This window comes from Magnolia sinica, chromosome 3 (genome assembly GCF_029962835.1).
Source record: "Magnolia sinica isolate HGM2019 chromosome 3, MsV1, whole genome shotgun sequence".
In the NCBI taxonomy this organism is placed as follows: domain Eukaryota; kingdom Viridiplantae; phylum Streptophyta; class Magnoliopsida; order Magnoliales; family Magnoliaceae; genus Magnolia; species Magnolia sinica.
In genome coordinates this window covers 4705936-4726257 of record NC_080575.1, presented here as the reverse complement: position 1 = coordinate 4726257, position 20322 = coordinate 4705936, and the positions used below count along the sequence as shown (strand labels likewise).

Below are 20322 nucleotides of genomic sequence, written 5' to 3'. Positions count from 1 at the left end.
TAAGCATCATAAAATCACATTTTATGTGCCCCTTCTTCCCGTAGTGCTAACACGCATCCTTATCTTTCAGTCCCTTGGACTTCTTCCTCGACTTAGAACATCCGTATTTATTGCCTCCTTTATTCAGCGATCTTCCTCTTCCTTCAATGTTTAGAGCATTCCCCGAATCCTCTAAAACTCTCGATGTCTTTCTTCTAGATTCTTCGCTGAGAATTAAACAGGCCACATCATTAAATTTCAACTTTGTCGACCCTAGAGAATTGCTCACGGCAATCACCAAACCATCCCAACTGTCTGACAAACTGGACAAGATCAATAACACCCTGACCTCGTCATGAAAAATGATGCCAACGGATTCCAATTGGCTTGTGACTGTATTGAACTCGTTTAGATGTTCAGTCATGCTCCGACCATCTGACATCTTCATATTGAATAGCCGTTTCATAAAATGAACTTTGTTGGACGTTGAGGGTTTCTCATACATCATAGCTAGAACTTGCATTAATTCTTTTGTGGTCTTCACCTTAGATATATTGAAGACGACGCTCTTAGACAAAGAGAGTCGGATCGTTCTTAACGCCTTCCGATCCAATAAAGACCATTAATCATCTGTCATCTTCTCTGGTTTCTTCTCTTTTCCTCCTAGAGGAATATAGAAGTCCTTCTGATACAGATAATCCTCCATCTGTATCTTCTAGAATGCAAAGTTTAAACCATCAAACTTCTCAATTCTAGTTTTTCTTTCTTCCGTCATCGCTCCCACTTGAACTAAACCAATAGCTCTAATACCAGTTGTTGCGCAGCACGCCAATAACGCAGGTGAACCGAGATCCGATCTCCGGTTTTACCCATAAACGATAAACGTGAAGAAATATAATGTAGAAGTAGAATCCAAGCATATCAACAAACCATAAGACAAAATATACATGGAAAAACCCCTATAATGGTAAAAAACCACGGGTGCAAACTTCCATTATGAAGAAAACAAAGTTACAAGCAATATACTCACCTTGGACATATAGAAAACGCCTTAGCCTTACTTTAGAAAGCCCTTTTGCATACCTTAGAATAACCCTAGGACCTCTATTTATAGTTTATGAAACTTTCGTTCCGCACCTCTACGAAACCGCCTTAAAATTCTGCAGTCCGCACCAAATCCGCACAGAATCTGCATAACCCATGACTAGTCGAGTCAGGATCTCGATTGGTCGAGAACAAAAAACATGACTCTCTGAACTTTGAGTGGAGCAGTCCCCATGACTGGTCAAGCAACATGGCAAAAAACTTCCATTTTACAACAGGTGCCTAGGTGTGCTGACTCCACACCTCAACATGTGTCTCATACATGCCGATAATTTAATAATGGTACGAGAGGGTGATCAAAATCTCAAGTGAGCCGTGCAGTGTTAATTGAACCCTCGCAATTAAAAATTTATCTGGGCTACAAAAGTTTTGAGTCAAGTTAATATTTGTTTTTTTTTTTTTTTTTTCTTTTTTGCCTTCATTCAGGTCTGTATGTCCTAATCTACGGTTGAATGTCAAATAAACATTACAGTGGGCCCTGGGAGGTTTTTAATAGTAGCCGTTCAATCACTACTCTTTTCCCATGGTGTGGTCCACCCGAGATTTTGATCCCTCACTTGTGCGATAAATTATTAAAATGATATTTAAAAATGGATGGACAATGTGGATAAAACACATAGATCATGGTGGGCCCACATAACACCGACGACTAGCCATCCGGCTACTGGCAGCGTCACTAGCCAAAATGCGTGCATTGCTGACTGCCTGCGGATGAAGCCACGCTACCCGAGCATCGTCTCTCCCCATCTCTTCCGAGATGCCGACTGCCGACGATCCTCCGCGACGTTCCGACTCTGAATCCGACCACGAACTCTACACCATCCCAAACTACTCTAGTAAGCGTCTCTCTCTCTGTGTGTGTGTGTGTGTGTGTGTGTGTGTGTGTGTGTGTGTGTCTGTCTCTCTAAGTGTTTACTATAACTAACCTACGCACCTCGGCGCACCTCAGGCTGGTTCTCATGGGACGAAATTCACCACAACGAAAGACTCGCCCACAGCGAATTCTTCAACAACTCCTCAATCTCCAAAACCCCCAAAATATACAAAGAATACAGAGACTTCATCATCAACAAATACCGAGAAGACCCTTTCCGACGGCTCGTATTTACCGACATTCGCAAATGCTTGATCGGCGACGTCGGAGCCATCCATAAGATCTATAGATTCTTGGAGAGATGGGGTTTGATCAATTTCGGCATTTCGTCGCCGTGGGATGGCGATCAGGCGGTTGAGGATGCGGGGGTGCCGCGATGTGAGGTTGTGGTTGAGGAGGGGTCGCCGTATGGGGTACGGGTTGTGGAGTTTCCGAATTCGTCAAAGGCTTTGGCGGGCCCCACGGTAGAGGGTGATGGTGAGGAAGGGGCGGAGGGTGTTGGTGGAGGTGGCGGCGGCAGCGGGGGTGGAGGGTTGAGATTGCCGCCGCTGACGTCATATTCGGATGTGTTTGGGGAGGCAGGTCGGCAGAATTGGTGCTGGAATTGCGGGGGAGATTGCGTTTCAGGCTATCATAAGTCAGTAAAGGTATTTTATTTTTTTTTCAATTTTTGATAGAATGATGCTAGTTTGTTTTGAAAAGGATAAAATAAAGGGTATTTTGTTAGTCATATTTCAATATGTTGTGATTTGATTTTGATGATAATGTGTTTGTGGAGGAAATATTGGCCCAATGCATCAGGATGCATATAGTGATTCCTGAATTTCCCGTCCATGCAAGTGGGGCCATTGTTTTTTGATCCAGACTGTTGATCTGCTGGGTCCCACCTTAGATGGTGGATGCCTCAAAATTATTGCAGATTGGAAGATTTAAAAAAAAACTTCTATCACTGGCTTGAAAATGGTTGGTTGAGAAGAGAATGTTGCTACGATCTTCTTGTCTGGAAGATTTTTGGTAAGTTCTGCATCCATCCTGGGGTTGTTGAACCAGGATCTGATTTGTATGGATTGGCACATTGAAACACTATACATTTGTCGAGATACATCACAATCCAACGATTCCTTTGTTTGTGATATTATGGTGGATTTGAATTTGTCCAATGTGACCACTAAAAAAAATAAAATAAAAATTCCGATGTGAAATGAAGTACTATGCCCTGTTAAGAGAGAGCATATCTTGAAATCTTGGGGAGCTTGGTTACTTTGATGCATAGTTGACAAAACTTCTCATATTTGAGAAAAACTTGTATAATGCTTCAATGCCTAGTATCCTTCGATTATTTATTTATTTATTTACCTCAATGTCTAAGGGTCTATTTGTTTTTCAAAGAAATGGGAAATACCTGGGAAATAGTAATTATTACAATTTCACTGCGTTTGAAAATTCATGGGAATTTGTGCCTGTGAAATTGGTTCAAAAGATGTAATTTTAATTTTTGAACTGCAAGGTAATGCGAATGATATATCCATTCCGTCAGTCTGTTTTATTACAATATTTTGGAGCATGAAAAAAAAAATGAAGTGGATCCAACACTCAAGTAGTCCACGCCAAAAGAAACAGTGGCCCTACAAAGTTTTTAACGGTAAGTATTCGATTCCCTTTTTTGTATGACGTGATCCAATTGAGTATTGGATATGCCTCAACTTTTTACTCATGCTATGAATTCAACTGGAATAATGGATGAACGGTGTAGATAAGCGAAATGCATCATAGTGGGACCCACAGATATTTTGTAATATTCTTGGTTTTCGTGTCAAAAAGTAAGTAGTCAAATCAGGTAAGTTGTAAATGTAGGGGGAAGTAATTATTACTTTTTTACACTGCATTTACCATTTCACCGGAAAATCAAACACGCCCTAAAACTCCCTATATTTCAGAAGATGGGGAATTTTTTTTTTTTTTTGTGGCAAACCAAATTAGAAATGACTTTTTTCCCCCCAAAGGATGCATTGTATCTAAAAATAATAATAATTTAAGAGCAATTTAACAAATAGAGCTTGGTGGTCCTCATCCATTGATAGAACTGGGTAGATTGGTTTATATAGGGATCACTTGAAAAGGAAGTATTTGGGAGAGTCCTAGAATGATATTAACCCACTATTTGATTACCTATATAAATTATTGCTCTTGCCTATAGAACTTCAGTCATTTTAATTGAAGATTTCTAATTTGACCTTATATATAATATACACATTACACATGAAAAGTTTTTTTTTTATATTTTTTTATTCCATTGTGTTCTTAGTCGAACTTGAATTAAATCCAAACTTTTCGTTCTATGAACTTTTTGTGTCTTCATTTCTTTGAACGAATTTTTGACCTTCTTTTTAATGATCAAGACCAAATTAAACACAAACATCTCCCATACCTTTTTTTTTTTTTTGCCGTATGGCATTTTGCTTACCATTTGTTCGATGTGTATGATCTATTCTTTCCATTGTTCAAGACCGTAGGTCAATCATAGACACGGTGTGGTTCAACATTGAGGTCTCTCGGTTTGTGTCTAGCTTACCTACCTATACAAAAGTTGCCTATTCTTTCCATAACAGGAACATAGGATACCCAAATACGTTAATATGCTTAGTGTATGATGCCGGACAATTAACCACTTGCTCTAAAAGCTCGAACTGATAGAGCATGGTGAATTAATCCATTTATCTCATAACCCTGGCTCCAAATCCATAGGTTAGATCTTGGGCCGAACTCTCCTCATGGGCCGCAAATCCATGGGTTCCACCTCACACGACCCACACGCCTCACACGGGCTCCAAATCCATGGGTTCTACGGGCCACCTACCTTGAGTGTGCCCTTGCATACCACATGCCACCCCGCTCGAGCCCAGTGTGAAAATGCCCCCACGTTGTGTGCTTGCTGCGTAATGTAACATGGACAACAAGTTTTGAAATTGTGCCATGTGGATGCATCCCCAGTACTCTTGGACAGAACTCATATGAAGAATTTGTTAGTTTAAGGCCTATGTGGTTACCCAAAAAGTTATTTCTGAATAGCCTTATTCGGATAGCAGCACGCTCCATGGTTTATCAACCATCTTTGGGCACCAATTCCAGTAAAATTGGAGGAAGGGCTATCCACAAAGTAACCTCTTATCTGGACTGTGCAATCTCTATAAAATAGCAGCAGCACACTTATCCAGTTATATAAAGTACACCTTATGGTTTTTTTTTTTTTTAAAACCTTTCTACCATGCTACTTGTGCTATTATCAATCATCAATCGCCTCATATGTCCACACATGCCTTCTAGTGTGCACGCGTGCCGCATGTGCTACCGTAAATCTTCGAACGCTTGACATGTGCCACTATCAATCTACACGAGCTCCACATATCCACATGTGTCCATGTGCCAAATGCGCACAGGTGCCGCATGTGCCTATCCATCCATGCCTATCAGAGGGCGTTTGACAAATAGTGGCCGAGACTTGAGACAAGAAAAAACCTGTCTGTGGAAGCCTATTTAGACAAGCCTTAACTGGACAGGTGTGTCCAAAATAGCTTATTAAAAGTTAAAACACAACTTTGACGGTAACTAAATTGGTCTTTAATTATTGTTGTCTTTTATTTTGTAATAATTTTTTAACTTATAGGTTTATTGTTATTGTTATCTATCTTTGGAACTCTTTATCCTTCAAAAAAAAAAAATAATCTTTGGAACTCTTTACATATAAATAATTGCCATATGCGATTAAAGTCTAAATTCTATTATTTAAAATGTTTGTACAAATGTGTTGGTGAATTGACTTTTAAAAGGCACCATATGATGCACCCCATGTCGTCTGACATCCATGCACATATTTGTGTCCAAGTTACATGGGATCACAGTATGATAATGAAGCAGGTACTCGTGCTAGATGTTGTTCAAATGCTTGTAAAATATGTTTTAAAAATGTTCAATTGTGTGAGCTGAATGTTGAGCAATTTTCTCACTGTTAAATTGTTGAATGAAATACCATTTGCAAATCCCTCTCTTAGATTTTGGGAGTTGCAATGTGATATCTCTGCTTCCTGGATTGGTATCCAGATGTATTTGCTCATCACGGTTTCTATCTTGCATGGACCACCTGAGGAAAAAATAACGGACCAACCATTTTGTTAGAAGATTTTGATACTCTTTAACGTCGGTCCTACTTGACAATTTAGCATCTCGGCTGGGTAACTTCTAATCAGAATATATTATATACATAATGTGCGTTACAAGTAACTGCTGGAATGGCTTATGTCCTTTTGTTTCTCTTGAGAAACATCATGATGTGATCTGGAACATGGGTGCGTGCCTGAGAGGGATCTTGTGTTTTCATATGAGATTTCACTATTTCCAACTGGCGTCATGCTTCTTAGGTGCAAACATTTGTAGAAATTCAAAATGCCACACTTTTTTTTTAAGCCTTGAAAAACAATGGAATGAATAGATGTTAGAAATTCACCTAAAACACAATCTCAGTTTGTGAGTATGGAGCTGTTTGTGTCTATACTCTATATAGTGATTGTAATCTATTTGGCCTATCTGAAGGCATAAAGGATGTGACCCTTAGCAAACAAGGGAAAGAGATGGGACAAAACAAATTTGACCACTCATCACTAGGCTACTACGGTTGAAATAGTCACATTAGAAACCAAGTTGTCTAGTGTGACTTGAAGTGTTGAGAACAGAACCTCAACACTTTTCTAGTGGTTATTAATGTATCTATTGCTAATTTGTATGGCGTTATTGTCTTGTAGGTTTATTCCCACATTGGTTAGCAATGTTGAGAATACGACCTCAACAATCTCTTGGGCTTTATTGATGTATATCCAGGCTAGTTTCTTTGGTGTCATTGTCTTGTGGGTTTAGTCCCACGTCAGTTATTTACAGGAGGTGGCCTACAGCTAGGGGTGGCAATGGGTCGGGTTGAGTTCAGGTCATGACGAGGATGCATCCAATCCAAACCCAACCCATTTATTAAACGGGCGGGTTGAAAATCTCAATCCCAACGCAAGCCATATGTAAATGGTTGACCCAAACCCAACCTATTTGACCCATTTAATTAAAGAATATAAAATATTGTAGAAAATATAAAAATTTCAATCATATACTTAGAACTATTAATTTATATAGAATCAAACCCTTACTATGATCCAAATTATAACCCTTATAACCAAGTTTATGGCTCTATATTACTACGTCGTTAATTTAGTATTTACACTCCGGTACCAAATTACATAAACTTTTCATTAAGCTACCTCATTAAGTAAGTTTATTCTCATGGCAATACCTTCTGTTAATTTTCTCTTCCTTCAGTTTAATTAAGTAACCTTTTTCCATTGATGATGAAAATGCCGTGTGTATAAATTCATGACAAAACCCTCTTCTTTTGTAAATGTATACGGGATGCATCCTTTGAGAGAGTATTCTCATCTTAATAGATACTCTATCAAAGAGACATTATTTCATGCTAGATTGCTGGCCCATATATTCTAAATGTTTATATATGAATTAGTTCCCAAGCAGTCAATGTCTCTATCTGTCTAGATGTGGAACACATGCAATGTATCGGGATCGTTCATCTAATGTACTTTTGCTATAAACATTGACCATTGGTTGGAACTTTCCCTAACTGTTTGTTTGTAATCCTCAACTGATCTTTGATCAGTAGGTATGGCTGACAGATGAAAGTTCTGGATCTCGTAGATGTGCACTAATGTACAGATAATGAAAGTTCGATCACTAATTCAAATAAATATTGCTAGCACTGGATCTCCTCTCTTTACTATATTGAAAACTATTCCTGGTGTACTCGCATGAAATGGACGATTTTGTACCAGATGGGCCAATACATGTACACCTTCATCACTTGCGTTCCACCATGAACATAACTTAGCCAAAAAAAATCAGGCCACATGTGTGTATTAAATATGGATCGTCAGCAATTTCTTTATCAGTCAATTTCATTTTATATGCGTGTGCCACATAACTGGTCTCCTTAGACCAGCCTGGTTATTGGGCCAAGAAGTCTTAGAGGTTGGGAATAGCTTGACGAATAGCTTGGATCTCGCTCATGTAGGGTGCGTTGTCACTTGTCAGTGGCAAGTGTTAAAAAGTAAAAAAATAAAAAGAAGAAGAGGAGGAGGAGGAGGAGGAGGAGGAGGATACACACACCATTTTATGTTGTGTCCCACTTCACTAGCAGGGGGACCCTGTTGGACAAGATGAACACATACGCACACCATTTTATGTAGAGGGGTAGTTTTTCCATTTATAAAAATAACAAGGTTTGCTTCCTCATTTAATAAAGAGGAGCATTTTTATCATTTATAAATAAAAAGCTTACCTAACGTAACGGAATTTGGAAAAACTCACAGAAAGTAGTGTGATGAAAATAAACCTAATTAATGAGGTATCTTAACAAAAGGCTTATTCAGTTAGGTATGGGGATATAAATACCAAATTAACGAGGAAGTAATATATAAAAATCCCAATGTTACAATATATATATATATATATAATTATTATTATTAGCATTTAGCGAGGAAGTACGGATGGACCATATTCATGATCCGCCGGGTCCAGCCCACCACACCCAAACCCAACTCATTTAATTTTGGTTGAGAAATAATAAACCAAACCCAACCCAACCCATATGGTAAATGGGTTGATCCAAGCCCAGACTTTCGGGTTGGGTTGGTTGGTCTGGTCAAGTTCTGCTACCTCTACCTGCAGCTCCTATCCATCTTAGAAGCCTGGACTTTCGGGTTGGTTTGGTTGGTCAGGTCAAGTTTTGTTTGTCTTATATCTTATCCATATTCAAGAAACACTCAGCCCTCTCCATCTTAGAAGCCTCCTCCATAGAAAGTTGGCCCCTAAACATCTCTACTGATCCTATCAGTTAGGCTTAAAGAGGACTCCTGGCAGGCATTCTTAAGTACCCGACAAAGCTGTATGATATATTGATATAGATGGGAAACTGTTCCCAAACATCATTTTAAGGCTGCAATTGGAAGTTACTATATTTGCATGGAGCAGAGTAGCAGTTGGCCAAAATGGTCATCATGCTCAATTTTGCTATTTGCCACATTGACCTCATTTGCTTACGTGATTATGGGTGTGGGTATGGAGTATGACAAGTATCAAATACAGTGGATGCTCTAAATCAAAGTTCTTATGATATGGGTATGACAAGGATTGATTACAACTCATTAAGTATAGTCATCATCGTCATCATTGAAGCATTATCCCAACTAATTGGGGTCGGCTACACGAATCCTGTCCTGCCATTCCACTCTATGAAGGGCTTTAACTTAGTTAGAACATATTAATCAAGGCTTTTTATTACTACCTCAACCCATGTCCTTTTGGGCCTTCCCCTTGCCTCTTCGAGCATTCAACTTGCACCAACTCACTTCTAACTGGCCCAATTCTTGGTCTCTATTGCACATGATGAAACCATCTAAGTCTAGTTTCCCTGATCTTCTTACCTATTGGTGCTGCTGCTATGCTCCCTCAAATGCATTCATATCTAATTCTATCCTTCCTGTCTCATCGTGCCACTCATACATCTCATTATCATCATTTCAGCTCCATAACTCAATCCAGTAAAATCATGTTAAAATATTTCCTTAACAGTGTCCCAACTCCAAAGTCAGATTGTAGATGAATTGGCACAATTTGTCATCATCATCATGATCGCTGCTGCTGTCATCATCATCATAGCCTTGTTCTAGCTATTTAGGCATGGCTTTATGAATCCTCTTTCGGCAACCATTCCTATCTAAAGGTTGAATTGGTGTGACTAAGTTCACTATACTAAAAAAAGTCTTAGAGCCTATTCGGTAGACGCCTAAAAATGAGTTAATCTTAATTTAGTTGATCATGATTATGCATTAGAGATCATGATCTCTAATAAATAATTCCATTTAATTAATCATAATTATGTACTAGGGATTCAATCATAATCATGTATTAGAGATCATGATCTCTAATACATAATTATTATTGACTAAAATGGGATGAGCCCATTTTCATGTGTCTAACAGATAGGCCCTTAATGTTCAAAACCCCTATGGATTTTATCTTAGGGAAGGGGTGTTTATCCATACCCTTATTAGGGCTCCTTACAATAGCACTCAGCATAGATATGCATGACTCTGACAATAGCACTTATGTGCATCATTTCCTTATCTGCCATCCTTGTATACATGTATGCCTGTGTATGGTATGGAAAGTGGGAGGACTGGATCTTCTCCCATATAATATGCTGTCATCTATGCTGTTGAACTGTGCATTTATTAGGGAAGGGGTGTTTATCCATACCCTTATTAGGGCTCCTTACAATAGCACCCAGCATAGATATGCATGACTCTGACAATAGCACTTACGTGCATCATTTCCTTATCTGCCATCCTTGTATACATGTATGCCTGTGTATGGTATGGAAAGTGGGAGGACTGGATCTTCTCCCATCTAATATGCTGTCACCTATGCTGTTGAACTGTGCATTTATTTCTTTCAGTTGAAGGTGAGACAAACTTCTCTTGTTATTTCAGGATCTTTGAGGTCTCGAAAGGACTTGTTATTTTCAGGTCTATATTCTTTTATATGTTTATAATGATTATGAATCCTCTGATCTCCTTTTTTTCCTACCAGCAGAGGGGCTCAATAATATGTGCAAAGTGCTTTGAAAATGAGAATTGTGGGGACAGCAAGTTGGCAGATGATTTCAAGTTCATTGATGCGGATGTTACTGGAAATCATGGAATATGGACTGATGAAGAGACTTTGCTTCTTTTAGAGGCTGTTGTGAAATATGGAGATGATTGGAATGCTGTTGCTCAACATGTACGAACCAAGAGTAAACTCGATTGTATTTCGAGGCTCATACAGTTACCGTTTGGTGAGCATATATTGGGAACCATCAGTGTTAAAGGTGATGATAGGAACTTGATTAGTCACACAGGCAATGTTAAACTGATGCAAGATGCTACGGTTGAGAATGAAGAGCCCATCAAAATCGAAGAGCAACGTCAGGAGTATACAAGTGAGACTGAGCAGATTGAAAGGGGTGAGACCGAGGACCCTCCTCCGAAGCGAAGATGTGTTACCTCTTTTGCAGATGCTGGTAGTTCTCTAATGAAACAGGTATTCATTTGCAGAGATCTGCTACTTCTAAACACCACCCACTACATGTGTCCCTGCCTATTTGCTACCTTGTGTGCTAATGTGGCATGTGTGCCCCATTGAAGCTGCGCACCAGGTGGGTGCTGCATGAAGAGATGTCTGGTGCAAAAATGGGCCGGTTCATCTTCTGGTCGGCAAAAACATGTATGAAAATAGTTGAGGGTTAAAAAATAAAATCTCTGGCGATCCGCATTCAACTTACATGTATGACCCATGACTGGACCTGCAGTCCGAATTTTGTTTAGGCTAGGACATTGACACGATGGAGCCATCCAACGCCTATTATGGTTGGATGTGCCACACATGTTGGAGCTATAAGTGGGTCTGTAAAATTTGTAACAATGTTTCTGCATAAAAAACTAACAATGTTCATGTTAGGTAGCTCTCCTTTCTACAGTAGTTGGACCACATATTGCAGCTGCTGCAGCTGATGCCACTGTTGCGACATTGTGCGATGAGAACCCGTGTGCTAGGGAGATCTTTGAGGCCGAACAGGATAGTGTTACATATGAGTTTGGGTCTCCTACTGATAATACCGAGCCAGTGAGGTTAGCTTTCGGTCTTGTTGCTCATGAAGTTACACCTTACTGTAAAATTTTTATAAAAGAAATGGACATTTTTATCTAAAGACAATGTATTCTGCCTTATTCTTCCCCACCTGTTACAGAGTCCCTAAAGTTGAAGATGCGGAAACAGAAGAGGACCATAAACAATCAGGTAACTGTCTCTATTGAAATACCTTTACATAGCATGAGGTTTTGATGTAGCAAACTTGAAGGAAATTGAAATTTTTGAAGAAATATGAAGACTTGCAATTCTAGATAAAATCTTCCAAGTGGATGCTATAGTATATATAGGCCCAAATGATGGACTGTTGGAGAAGACAATAACCTTCTAGTCTTGGTGCTAGAACGAAGGAGGAATAGCCACTCTTCTAGAAACATTAACTACAGAAAACTCAATTTAGTTCAGCATAATTGTGTCACGGTTTCACACGTAGGGATTTGCATGTATAGCCATTGCATACAAAAACCTAAAAAGCCTTGTTCCTTGTATAAATTTCCCTACTGAATCTAATCTAGTCCTTAAAAAATTGTAATAAAAGAAAGAATCCAAAGAAGTAAAGCAACTAAGTATAGAATCCTTTCTCTATCAAAAGGTTTTTGAAAGGTTTTTTCTATTAAAAGAATACATACTAATATAGGACTGAAGGGCTGTACAGTCTGTACAAACCCTTATTGTTTATATACCCTAGAGAAGCAGCGTGGTTGGACTTGTGGGTCGCATAATTCAACTGGTTACTATTTTGGGATAATCTGATTGGATCTGTGGCCCCCTGCTGTCTAATCACACTTGATTTATCCTATGCAGTGTTTCAAATATGCTCGTAGCATACACTATGTAGCGTAGTAAATAGTGTAAATCCCCTGTAGCATTATGCTACAGGGGTCATAGCATACGCTACAGCTATGTAGCATGTAGCGTATATAGCGTACACTACAATGTATTATTTGTATAATTATTTTACGTTTTCTTCGTATCTAATGTTGAGGAATGTGACACTTGTATTGTACTTGATACTTTTAACATGTGGGATTTTTATTTTTTTTCATACTTGTGACTTGTGGTTTCAATTAGACATTATTAATTAAAGTTGTTTGCTTAGAAAGTTGATGACGTGATAATTATTTGATTTGTTTATATATGTGGATTGGCTTTTGATAAATGATAATTAATAAAAAATGAATCATCTTTTAGGCATTTTATAATTTCCCCCCTTTTCTTACTATTTATCATATTTTTCCTATTTTTAAATTAAAAAATAGAAGTATCGCGTGTAGCTTACGCTACATGCTACGCTATTTATGCGACATGCTACAAAGGGCCGAGCGTTACGTGACATGCTACTGCTATTTAAAACATTGATCCTATGTTTTCTTTCAGGACTCATGATGTGGTCCAGATCTGTAATCAGTTAAATGTGAACACTTGGTGTAAGCCAGGTCAATCAGAACCTTTGGATGACCTGGTATTCAATTGGATAGACCTGATATTCAATCGACCAACAATGGGTTTCCACTTTGGTTCCTATGTGGATGATCAGATGTCCTGGATGCATCAGTTCCCCTGGCTTGAAGGAACTCTTCCTTGAGTTTGTGCGAGTCACAGGCCATGTGTCAGCATATATCATGTCTTCACTATTTTTCAGTCATAGATGGTGACGAAGATTTGCTCAATTGTCACCTGACCCCATATTAGCATGTGCTATTGCTTCCTTGGCCTTTGCACAAGTCATGATCTTCGCTGTCTTCTATCTAACCAGTTGTCCCGACTATCCACTCCAGTTGGTGTTGGAATGTTATTGATATGGCCTCAAGTTCGTCTTTTGAATACCCTTTTTAAAATCTGCCAATCTGACTGTTGAACTTTCTGCCACTTCTTCAGTTGTTTCCAAGTATCCATCCATTGTTTGATCCTCCATTGCTCCCTTTCGTTGGTTGATCCGTCGAGTTGTCTCATCTTATTCAACCATCAATACATTATCACACCATGCAGAAATTCCTTTGTCAATCTGGACTTTGATATATCCAAAAAAATCCATTTATTGTCTGTAGACCCTTAGATTCATCCATTGATGTCCCTCCCTCCCTCCCTCTCTCTCTCTCAAGAGGACAAGTATGCCCATTATTTAATGTGATCAAACTTGAATTTTAACTTCAAAGCATAAATTGTGTGATCCAAATTATAATCAGACTTGATTTTTCCTGTGTTTGCGAAATTTTCATACATGTGATGCATGAGTACAAATGAATTGATGGAAGGTTATGAATCTCTACTGATCAATTAATACTTTACCAGATCTACGTATATGAATTACCGTTCTACTTGCGGCCCACATCTTATGTATTGGATGGTTCATGTGAATATGAAATTATAATGATCAGTTGGCCCATGTGTGTGTATTGGTTAGTCCACAGTCCACATGTGATTATGTGAATAGTTCTGATCAGGTGGGTCACACCTAAGTAGATATAAAAACCAAATTAATGAGGAAGTAATATATAAAAATCCAAATGTTACAAGGGCTGTACGGTTTGTGCTGATCCTTATTTCTCTGTGATGTTTGTATGTAAACACTAGAAAAGTTCTATGGTTGGACTAGTGGGCCCCAAAACTGTTTACTGTTTTGGAATTATCTGATCGGATCAGTGACTCTTGATTTGATCGTCCAGATTTTTCTATCAGATGGCCTGCTCTTTAATTGGATGGACCTGATCAGCCAGCAGTGTGTCCATTTTGGCCCTCTGTGGATGATCAGATGGCTTGGATGAATCAATTCCCTTAGGCATGAAATCAAGTGGTGTGTGGATAAGGCTTTATACTTTGTTTTGGTTTGGTAAATTATGACAATAGTAGTTTGTAGTGATTTGCTTTGCAAAAGATCTAGTTCATTCTGATCTGATCGTTCGTAGTGATCTTTGCAAAAGATCTTGTTCAGTCTGATATGGTTGCTGGATGTACTGGTAAGCAAGCCTCAGTTGTGTGTGTTTGTGGAGGAATGCTCACCTGCGCACTAGTTCTCACAGGAACTCGTGAGAACCTTTTGAGAACTCCTGTGATATGAGCCCCAAAGCCCAACTTTTACCCTAATCCAAAACTTTGGTGGGCCATGAAAAAAAAAAGGAGGCAAATCAAGGGGGAAAACTGTTTCATTTTTCCATGGCCCACAAAAGTTTTGGATCAGGGTAAAAGTTGGGCCTGGGGGTTCCATGGGGTGCTGCATCACATGAACGGTTCAGATTTTGGGCTTATATCACAGGAAATGAGTTTTCAAAAAGTTATCACGAGTTCTCGTGAGAACTGGTGCATAGGTTAGCATCTCTTTCTCTCTCTCTCTCTCTCTCTCTCTCTCTCTCTCTCTCTCTATATATATATATATATATATATATATAAATTCGATTCCCATTAAAAAATAAAGAAATGTTGATAATGGCCTTTTCTTTTCTTTCTTTTTTTTGCCTTTTTGAAGGGGAACTAGGAAACTACTGACATCGCATGCATTATGAGGAAAGCTATGTTCAGTTGCACATCTTCTATCACCAAACATAGGCACCCTATATGTGCACATGTGTGAGATCTGTGCCATTCATTCAACATTTTCACATGTGCAACATCTGGGCCATTCATTGGGGGCATCCACAGCTGCATGTCCTCACCCAAAAATCAGGCTGGTCACATCAAGTGGGCCTGGAACCAGGAAACCACAGTTGCATGAATCGAGTAGTAGACAGTTGGAAAAGAGCAATGATCCACATTCAATGTATATATGCATTCCACCTGATAAACGATGAGTCTTAATTTTTTAGCGAGGCTGCATCTATCGCGGGCCTTGCCCTTCCCTGATGAACGGCCTGGATCTTTCACAGTGGCTTGCACACTCATGGTGCTACTGGAGATAAATGACTCAGGTTAAGCATTTTTCATCCATACGCTCTTCTGATGTGTATTCTCACAGAAACACTAGAGGCTGCCCCACAGAAGAAAGGCCCTTCGACGTTGCATCTCAGAACTGCCATTGCAACAGCTTTTGGAGCGGCAGCTGCTCATTCCAAGTTACTAGCAGACCAGGAAGACAGGGAAATAGAGCATCTAATGGCAACTATAATCGAAGCACAGGTTTTTGATCCTTCTTCTTCTTCTTCTTCTTCTTCTTTCCTGTTTCTGCTTCACATTCAAGATGAGTACTGATTTGCATTTCTTTGTTTGCATTTGCTGTTAATAGCTGAATAAGATTCAATCCAAGATCAAGCATTTTGAGGAGCTGGAGTTGATCATGGAAAAGGAATATGCCCAGATACAACAGCTAAAAGAGTCCATATTTGCAGATTGGATTGATGTTCTACAACAGGCTTTCCGTGCAGGCATTCCAAGATATAGGGATTACGGTTTTGTGAAGTCTTTGACAGGTAGCTTGTTGTAATGGAGTTTCTGTATCATGGATTTGTTCTATTAACTTGGGAAGTAAATGTGATGCGACACAAGTGCATTCAAGGTGTACCAACGAAAAAAGCGCCAACCACAAGTGCCGTCCTTGTGGATAGGCGACTATTGAGGAGCTGAAGACCTTTCACATGTGATTGGACATATAGAAGACCCCCCTCAGGGAAGACACATGTGAAGGAAGATTGGAGAAAGAAGACCGAGCGCCTAAACTTTCTCGTACTTATGTTATTTGTGCCTTTTTGACTTAGTTAGGGGTCTTTTAGTAATTTTATGTGTTTATTTGCTTATCATAAGGGTGTTTTAGTAATTTTATATCTTTATTTGCTTATTTAAGTGGGCTAAAGCCCTAAACTCGAATTTTAACTATTGATTAATGAAAAGCAAACCCTTTGGTTGCCTCTTTCCGCTCTTCTCTCTAATGGTGATTCTTCTCTTCCCTTGATCTTCTTCTTGTAATTTCTTCTTGTGCCCCGCCAACTTCTTCAAGGTAATAATTTTTTTCCTTCTATTTTTCAGTTTTGGCTAATCCTTCTCTGATCAAAATCTTGAGAACCGATCTAAGCCCTAAACCTTCAAATTCTCAAATCCCTAATCCGAGAAACTTCTTGATTCTTCGGACTAGTGATCTTCGTTGATCGATTGCGTGTGACCATGCAAGATCGGGAGGTCTCATCCCTCGCCGGATCCAACCTAAGTAGTAATTGAATTCCATAATCCATGGTTGTGGTGATGGCCCACTCCATTGCATGTTTCCTTTATGATTTTCTCAGTTATGATGATTACTGTTAGAATTTTAGATCATTTATTCCTTTTATTTCCGCTGTTTAATTGTGTCCATGAGCATACATCATAATTAGGGCTGTCCTTCGTCAAATTTGATATCAAAATCTAGGCTTGCATAGTTTTTATCTAGATCGAGTTATCAAATTAGGGTTTTGATTTTTAGGTTTAACTTAGGAAAGTTCCAGGTTTAGAAAGTTTTCAATTTTAGAAACTTTCCAATTTTAGAAAGTTCCTAATCTGGAAAATTTTCAGATTTGAGTTGTTTCCTGTTTCAACTTAATTGTGTCAGTTCATAGTAGTTTTGCATTCATCGCATTCATCTTAAAAGTCATAACACCTAGTAGTCTAGTTAGGTAGAGTTTGGTTCAAGTCTTCATTGTATGCCCATGAGAAGAGGTAGAGGTTTCGGACTTCAACCTACCATGAATAACGAACTGTTATCTGAGCAACTTGCTCAATTGATACAAAAGATAATCGCCCTAGAAGCGGGTTAAATGCGTGAGTTTGCCCGCCTTGAGAACCAAATTACCACTATCATGACTAAGGTGGAGCAACTAGAGGCGTCCCAAAAGAAAAATTCTGCTGTAGGGGAAGATGCGCACTCCCAAGTGGAAGGAATCATTGAAGAACGCGTTGCCACACATGGTGGTAGTGAGGATAGAGATCGTGGTAACGGTCGTGGTGTGGTGCGAAAGGCACGAGTCACATGTGGTCATCAAGACCGCTATGATCCAGATGAGCGTGCGATGAAGAGTGTGAGAGTTGAGGCTCCGAGTTTTGATGGGCGCTTGGATCCCAAGGCGTTCTTTGACTGGGTTGCTGACATGGACCACTACTTTGAGTGGTATGGCATGTCGGAAAACCGTCAAATGCGGTTTGCTAAGATGAAGCTTGTGGGTCAAGCCAAGCTCTTCTGGACCAACACCGAGCGTAGGATAGAGAGAGTTGGTAGAGCCCCTATCACACATTGGTATGAGATGAAAGAGAAGTTGAAGAAGAAGTACTAATGCCTGCCGCTGACTACATCGTTAAATTTGAAGAGTATGTGATGCGATGTGATATCCGAGAAGACCCTCTAGTAATGCTCTCGCGTTTCAAGACGGGCCTTTGTGCGGATCTTCAGTGCGAGCTTATTACTCGGCCCTTAACGGACTTAGATGAAGCATATCAAGTCGTGCAGGAGTTAGAGCAATATCTGAAGGCTCCTGTCGTTCGTCGTTTTGAGTCCCGAGACTCCAGTGCTACATCTACTTCCCAAGGAACTTGACCTAATATTGGTAGTCAACCTAGGGCACAGGCGACCATTCCGCCCAGGCCTAGGGAGGACAAGGGCAAAGGGGTTCTTGGTGCCGGTCCTAGTAACATGAGCCAAGTGAGGTGTTATGAGTGTAGCAACCTTGACCACATGTCTAATCAGTGTCCTACGAAGAGCCGTGGGAGAGCCTTAGTTATAGGCGAGTCCCATGAGGGTGGAGATGACCAGGGTGATTATAAAGTTGAAGAGTATCACCCTGAAGGAGGACTTACTGATGAAGAAGAAGTGGATGGGGAAACAACGCTTGCAGTAGTCAGGCGTGTGTTAGCTCAGTCTAGAAGTAGTGCTGAATGGCGTCGAAGCACTATCTTCTACACTATTGCCAAGTGTGGTGAAAAGAATTGTAAGGTGATAGTGGACAGTGGAAGTTGTCAGAATGTGATTTCCACTAGCACATTAGATCGCTTAAAGCTGAAATCCACACCTTATCTAGACCCGTATAAAGTTTCTTAGGTTGACAAGACATCCCTACCTGTCACCCAACAATGTCTAGTCCCCATCGAGTTTGGGTCATACAAAGAGTTTCTGTGGTGTGATGTTTTACCTATGGATGTGAGACATATTATCCTAGGTAGACCGTGACTATTCGATAATGATGTCACGATCTTTGGCCGTTCGAATGCGTGTACTTTTATGTATAATGGTAAAAAGATCAAACTTAATCCCATGCCACCTGAGAATACACTAGGGAAGAAGTAGGATGAGAAGGCAAGTGAGCCTAGAGAAATGGGAAAATTCAAACCTAAGTCTTTACATATAATCAGCGCAAGAGAGTTTGAAAAAGAGGCTAAGGATGATTCTATGGTGTATGTATGCCCTTGTGGCTAGAGAAATTACACTTGAGGTTCCATCAGATTTGCCCCATGAGGTGACCTCGGTCCTAAAGGAATACAGTGATGTATTTCCTGAAGACTTACCGAATGAGTTGCCACCTATGAGGGACATATAACATACCATTGATCTTGTCCCAGGGTCTACGCTACCGAACCTTTCTCACTACAGGATGAACCCTGCAGCGCATGCAGAGTTGAAGAAGCAAGTTGATGAGCTTCTGCAAAAGGGTTTTATCCAAGAGAGTATGAGCCCATATGCCGTGCCTGCATTGTTGACGCCAAAGAGAGACGACACGTGGCGCATGTGTGTGGACAGCCGTGCCATAAACAAAATTACTGTCAAGTATAGGTTCCCTATACCTAGATTTGATGATATGCTTGACTGATGGCCAGGTCCACTATATTCTCTAAGATAGACCTCAAGAGTGGATATCATCAAATCCGTATACGCCCATGAAATGAGTGGAAGACGGCGTTTAAGACGAAAGATGGGCTGTATGAGTGGTTAGTCATGCCCTTCGGCTTGACTAACGCACCCAGTACTTTCATGCGAGTGATGACACAAGCTTTGATGCCGTTCATGAAAAAATTTCCAGTGGTGTACTTTGACGATATTCTTATTTATAGTACCATTAAGGAATCACACCTTGAACATTTAAAGAAGGTCTGTAGTGTCCTTAGGAAGGAAAAGTTGTACGCTAATCTTAAGAAATGTACATTCATGTTTAGCGAAGTTGTGTTCTTATGATTTATAGTGTAATCTGAAGGGATGCGCGCAGACCCTGAAAAAGTCAGGGCCATAGTTGAGTGGCCAGAACCAAGGAACATTCATGAGGTGCGAAGTTTTCATGGCCTAGCAACTTTTTATCGTCGGTTCATTATGGGTTTTAGCACGATCATAGCTCCCATTACCGAGTGCATGAAAAAAGGAGAGTTCGTGTGGTCTAAAGCTGCCGTCAAGGCTTTTAAAAAAATTAAGGGCAAGATGGTGGAAGCTCCTGTCATGCGTCTACCTGACTTTTCTAAAGTCTTTGTAGTAGCGTGCGATGTGTCTGGTGTCGGTATAGGTGGAGTGTTGAGTCAAGAAGGACACCCAGTGGCCTATTTCAGTGAGAAACTGAATGAGGCAAAACAAAAATACTCCACTTACGACAAAAAATTTTATGCGGTAGTGCAATCCCTGAGACATTGGCGACACTACC

At 39.9% G+C, this 20322-nt stretch overlaps 1 protein-coding gene across 3 annotated transcripts; it reads left to right on the top strand.

Annotated features, from left to right (window-relative positions):
- Window positions 1-1761: 1761 nt before the first annotated feature.
- LOC131239344 (SWI/SNF complex subunit SWI3A-like) lies at window positions 1762-16206 on the top strand. Of its 3 annotated transcripts, none has more exons than XR_009168140.1 (7): window positions 1762-1919; window positions 2033-2604; window positions 10655-11146; window positions 11564-11733; window positions 11853-11902; window positions 14419-14546; window positions 15702-15839. XR_009168140.1 is itself a non-coding variant. In XM_058237010.1 (7 exons), the coding sequence occupies exons 1-7, from the start codon at window positions 1841-1843 to the stop codon at window positions 16164-16166; spliced, it is 1722 nt and encodes a 573-aa protein (XP_058092993.1). In that variant the 5' UTR covers window positions 1762-1840; the 3' UTR covers window positions 16167-16206. The 3 variants fall into 3 exon arrangements, 2 of the variants coding, with proteins under 2 accessions (XP_058092993.1, XP_058092995.1); XM_058237010.1 differs by lacking the exon at window positions 14419-14546 and adding an exon at window positions 15969-16206 and having other exon boundaries at window positions 15702-15862; XM_058237012.1 differs by lacking the exon at window positions 14419-14546 and adding an exon at window positions 15969-16205 and having other exon boundaries at window positions 10658-11146; window positions 15702-15862.
- The last annotated feature ends 4116 nt before the right edge of the window (window positions 16207-20322 follow it).

Bases quoted from the DNA above. Each gene is read 5' to 3' on its own strand.
- LOC131239344 (XM_058237010.1), top strand. From the start codon at position 1,841: ATGCCGACTGCCGACGATCCTCCGCGACGTTCCGACTCTGAATCCGAC. The intron at 2,605-10,654 runs GTATTTTATTTT...TTTTCCTACCAG, and splicing joins GCTATCATAAGTCAGTAAAG to CAGAGGGGCTCAATAATATG. The intron at 11,903-15,701 runs GTAACTGTCTCT...GTATTCTCACAG, and splicing joins AGAGGACCATAAACAATCAG to AAACACTAGAGGCTGCCCCA.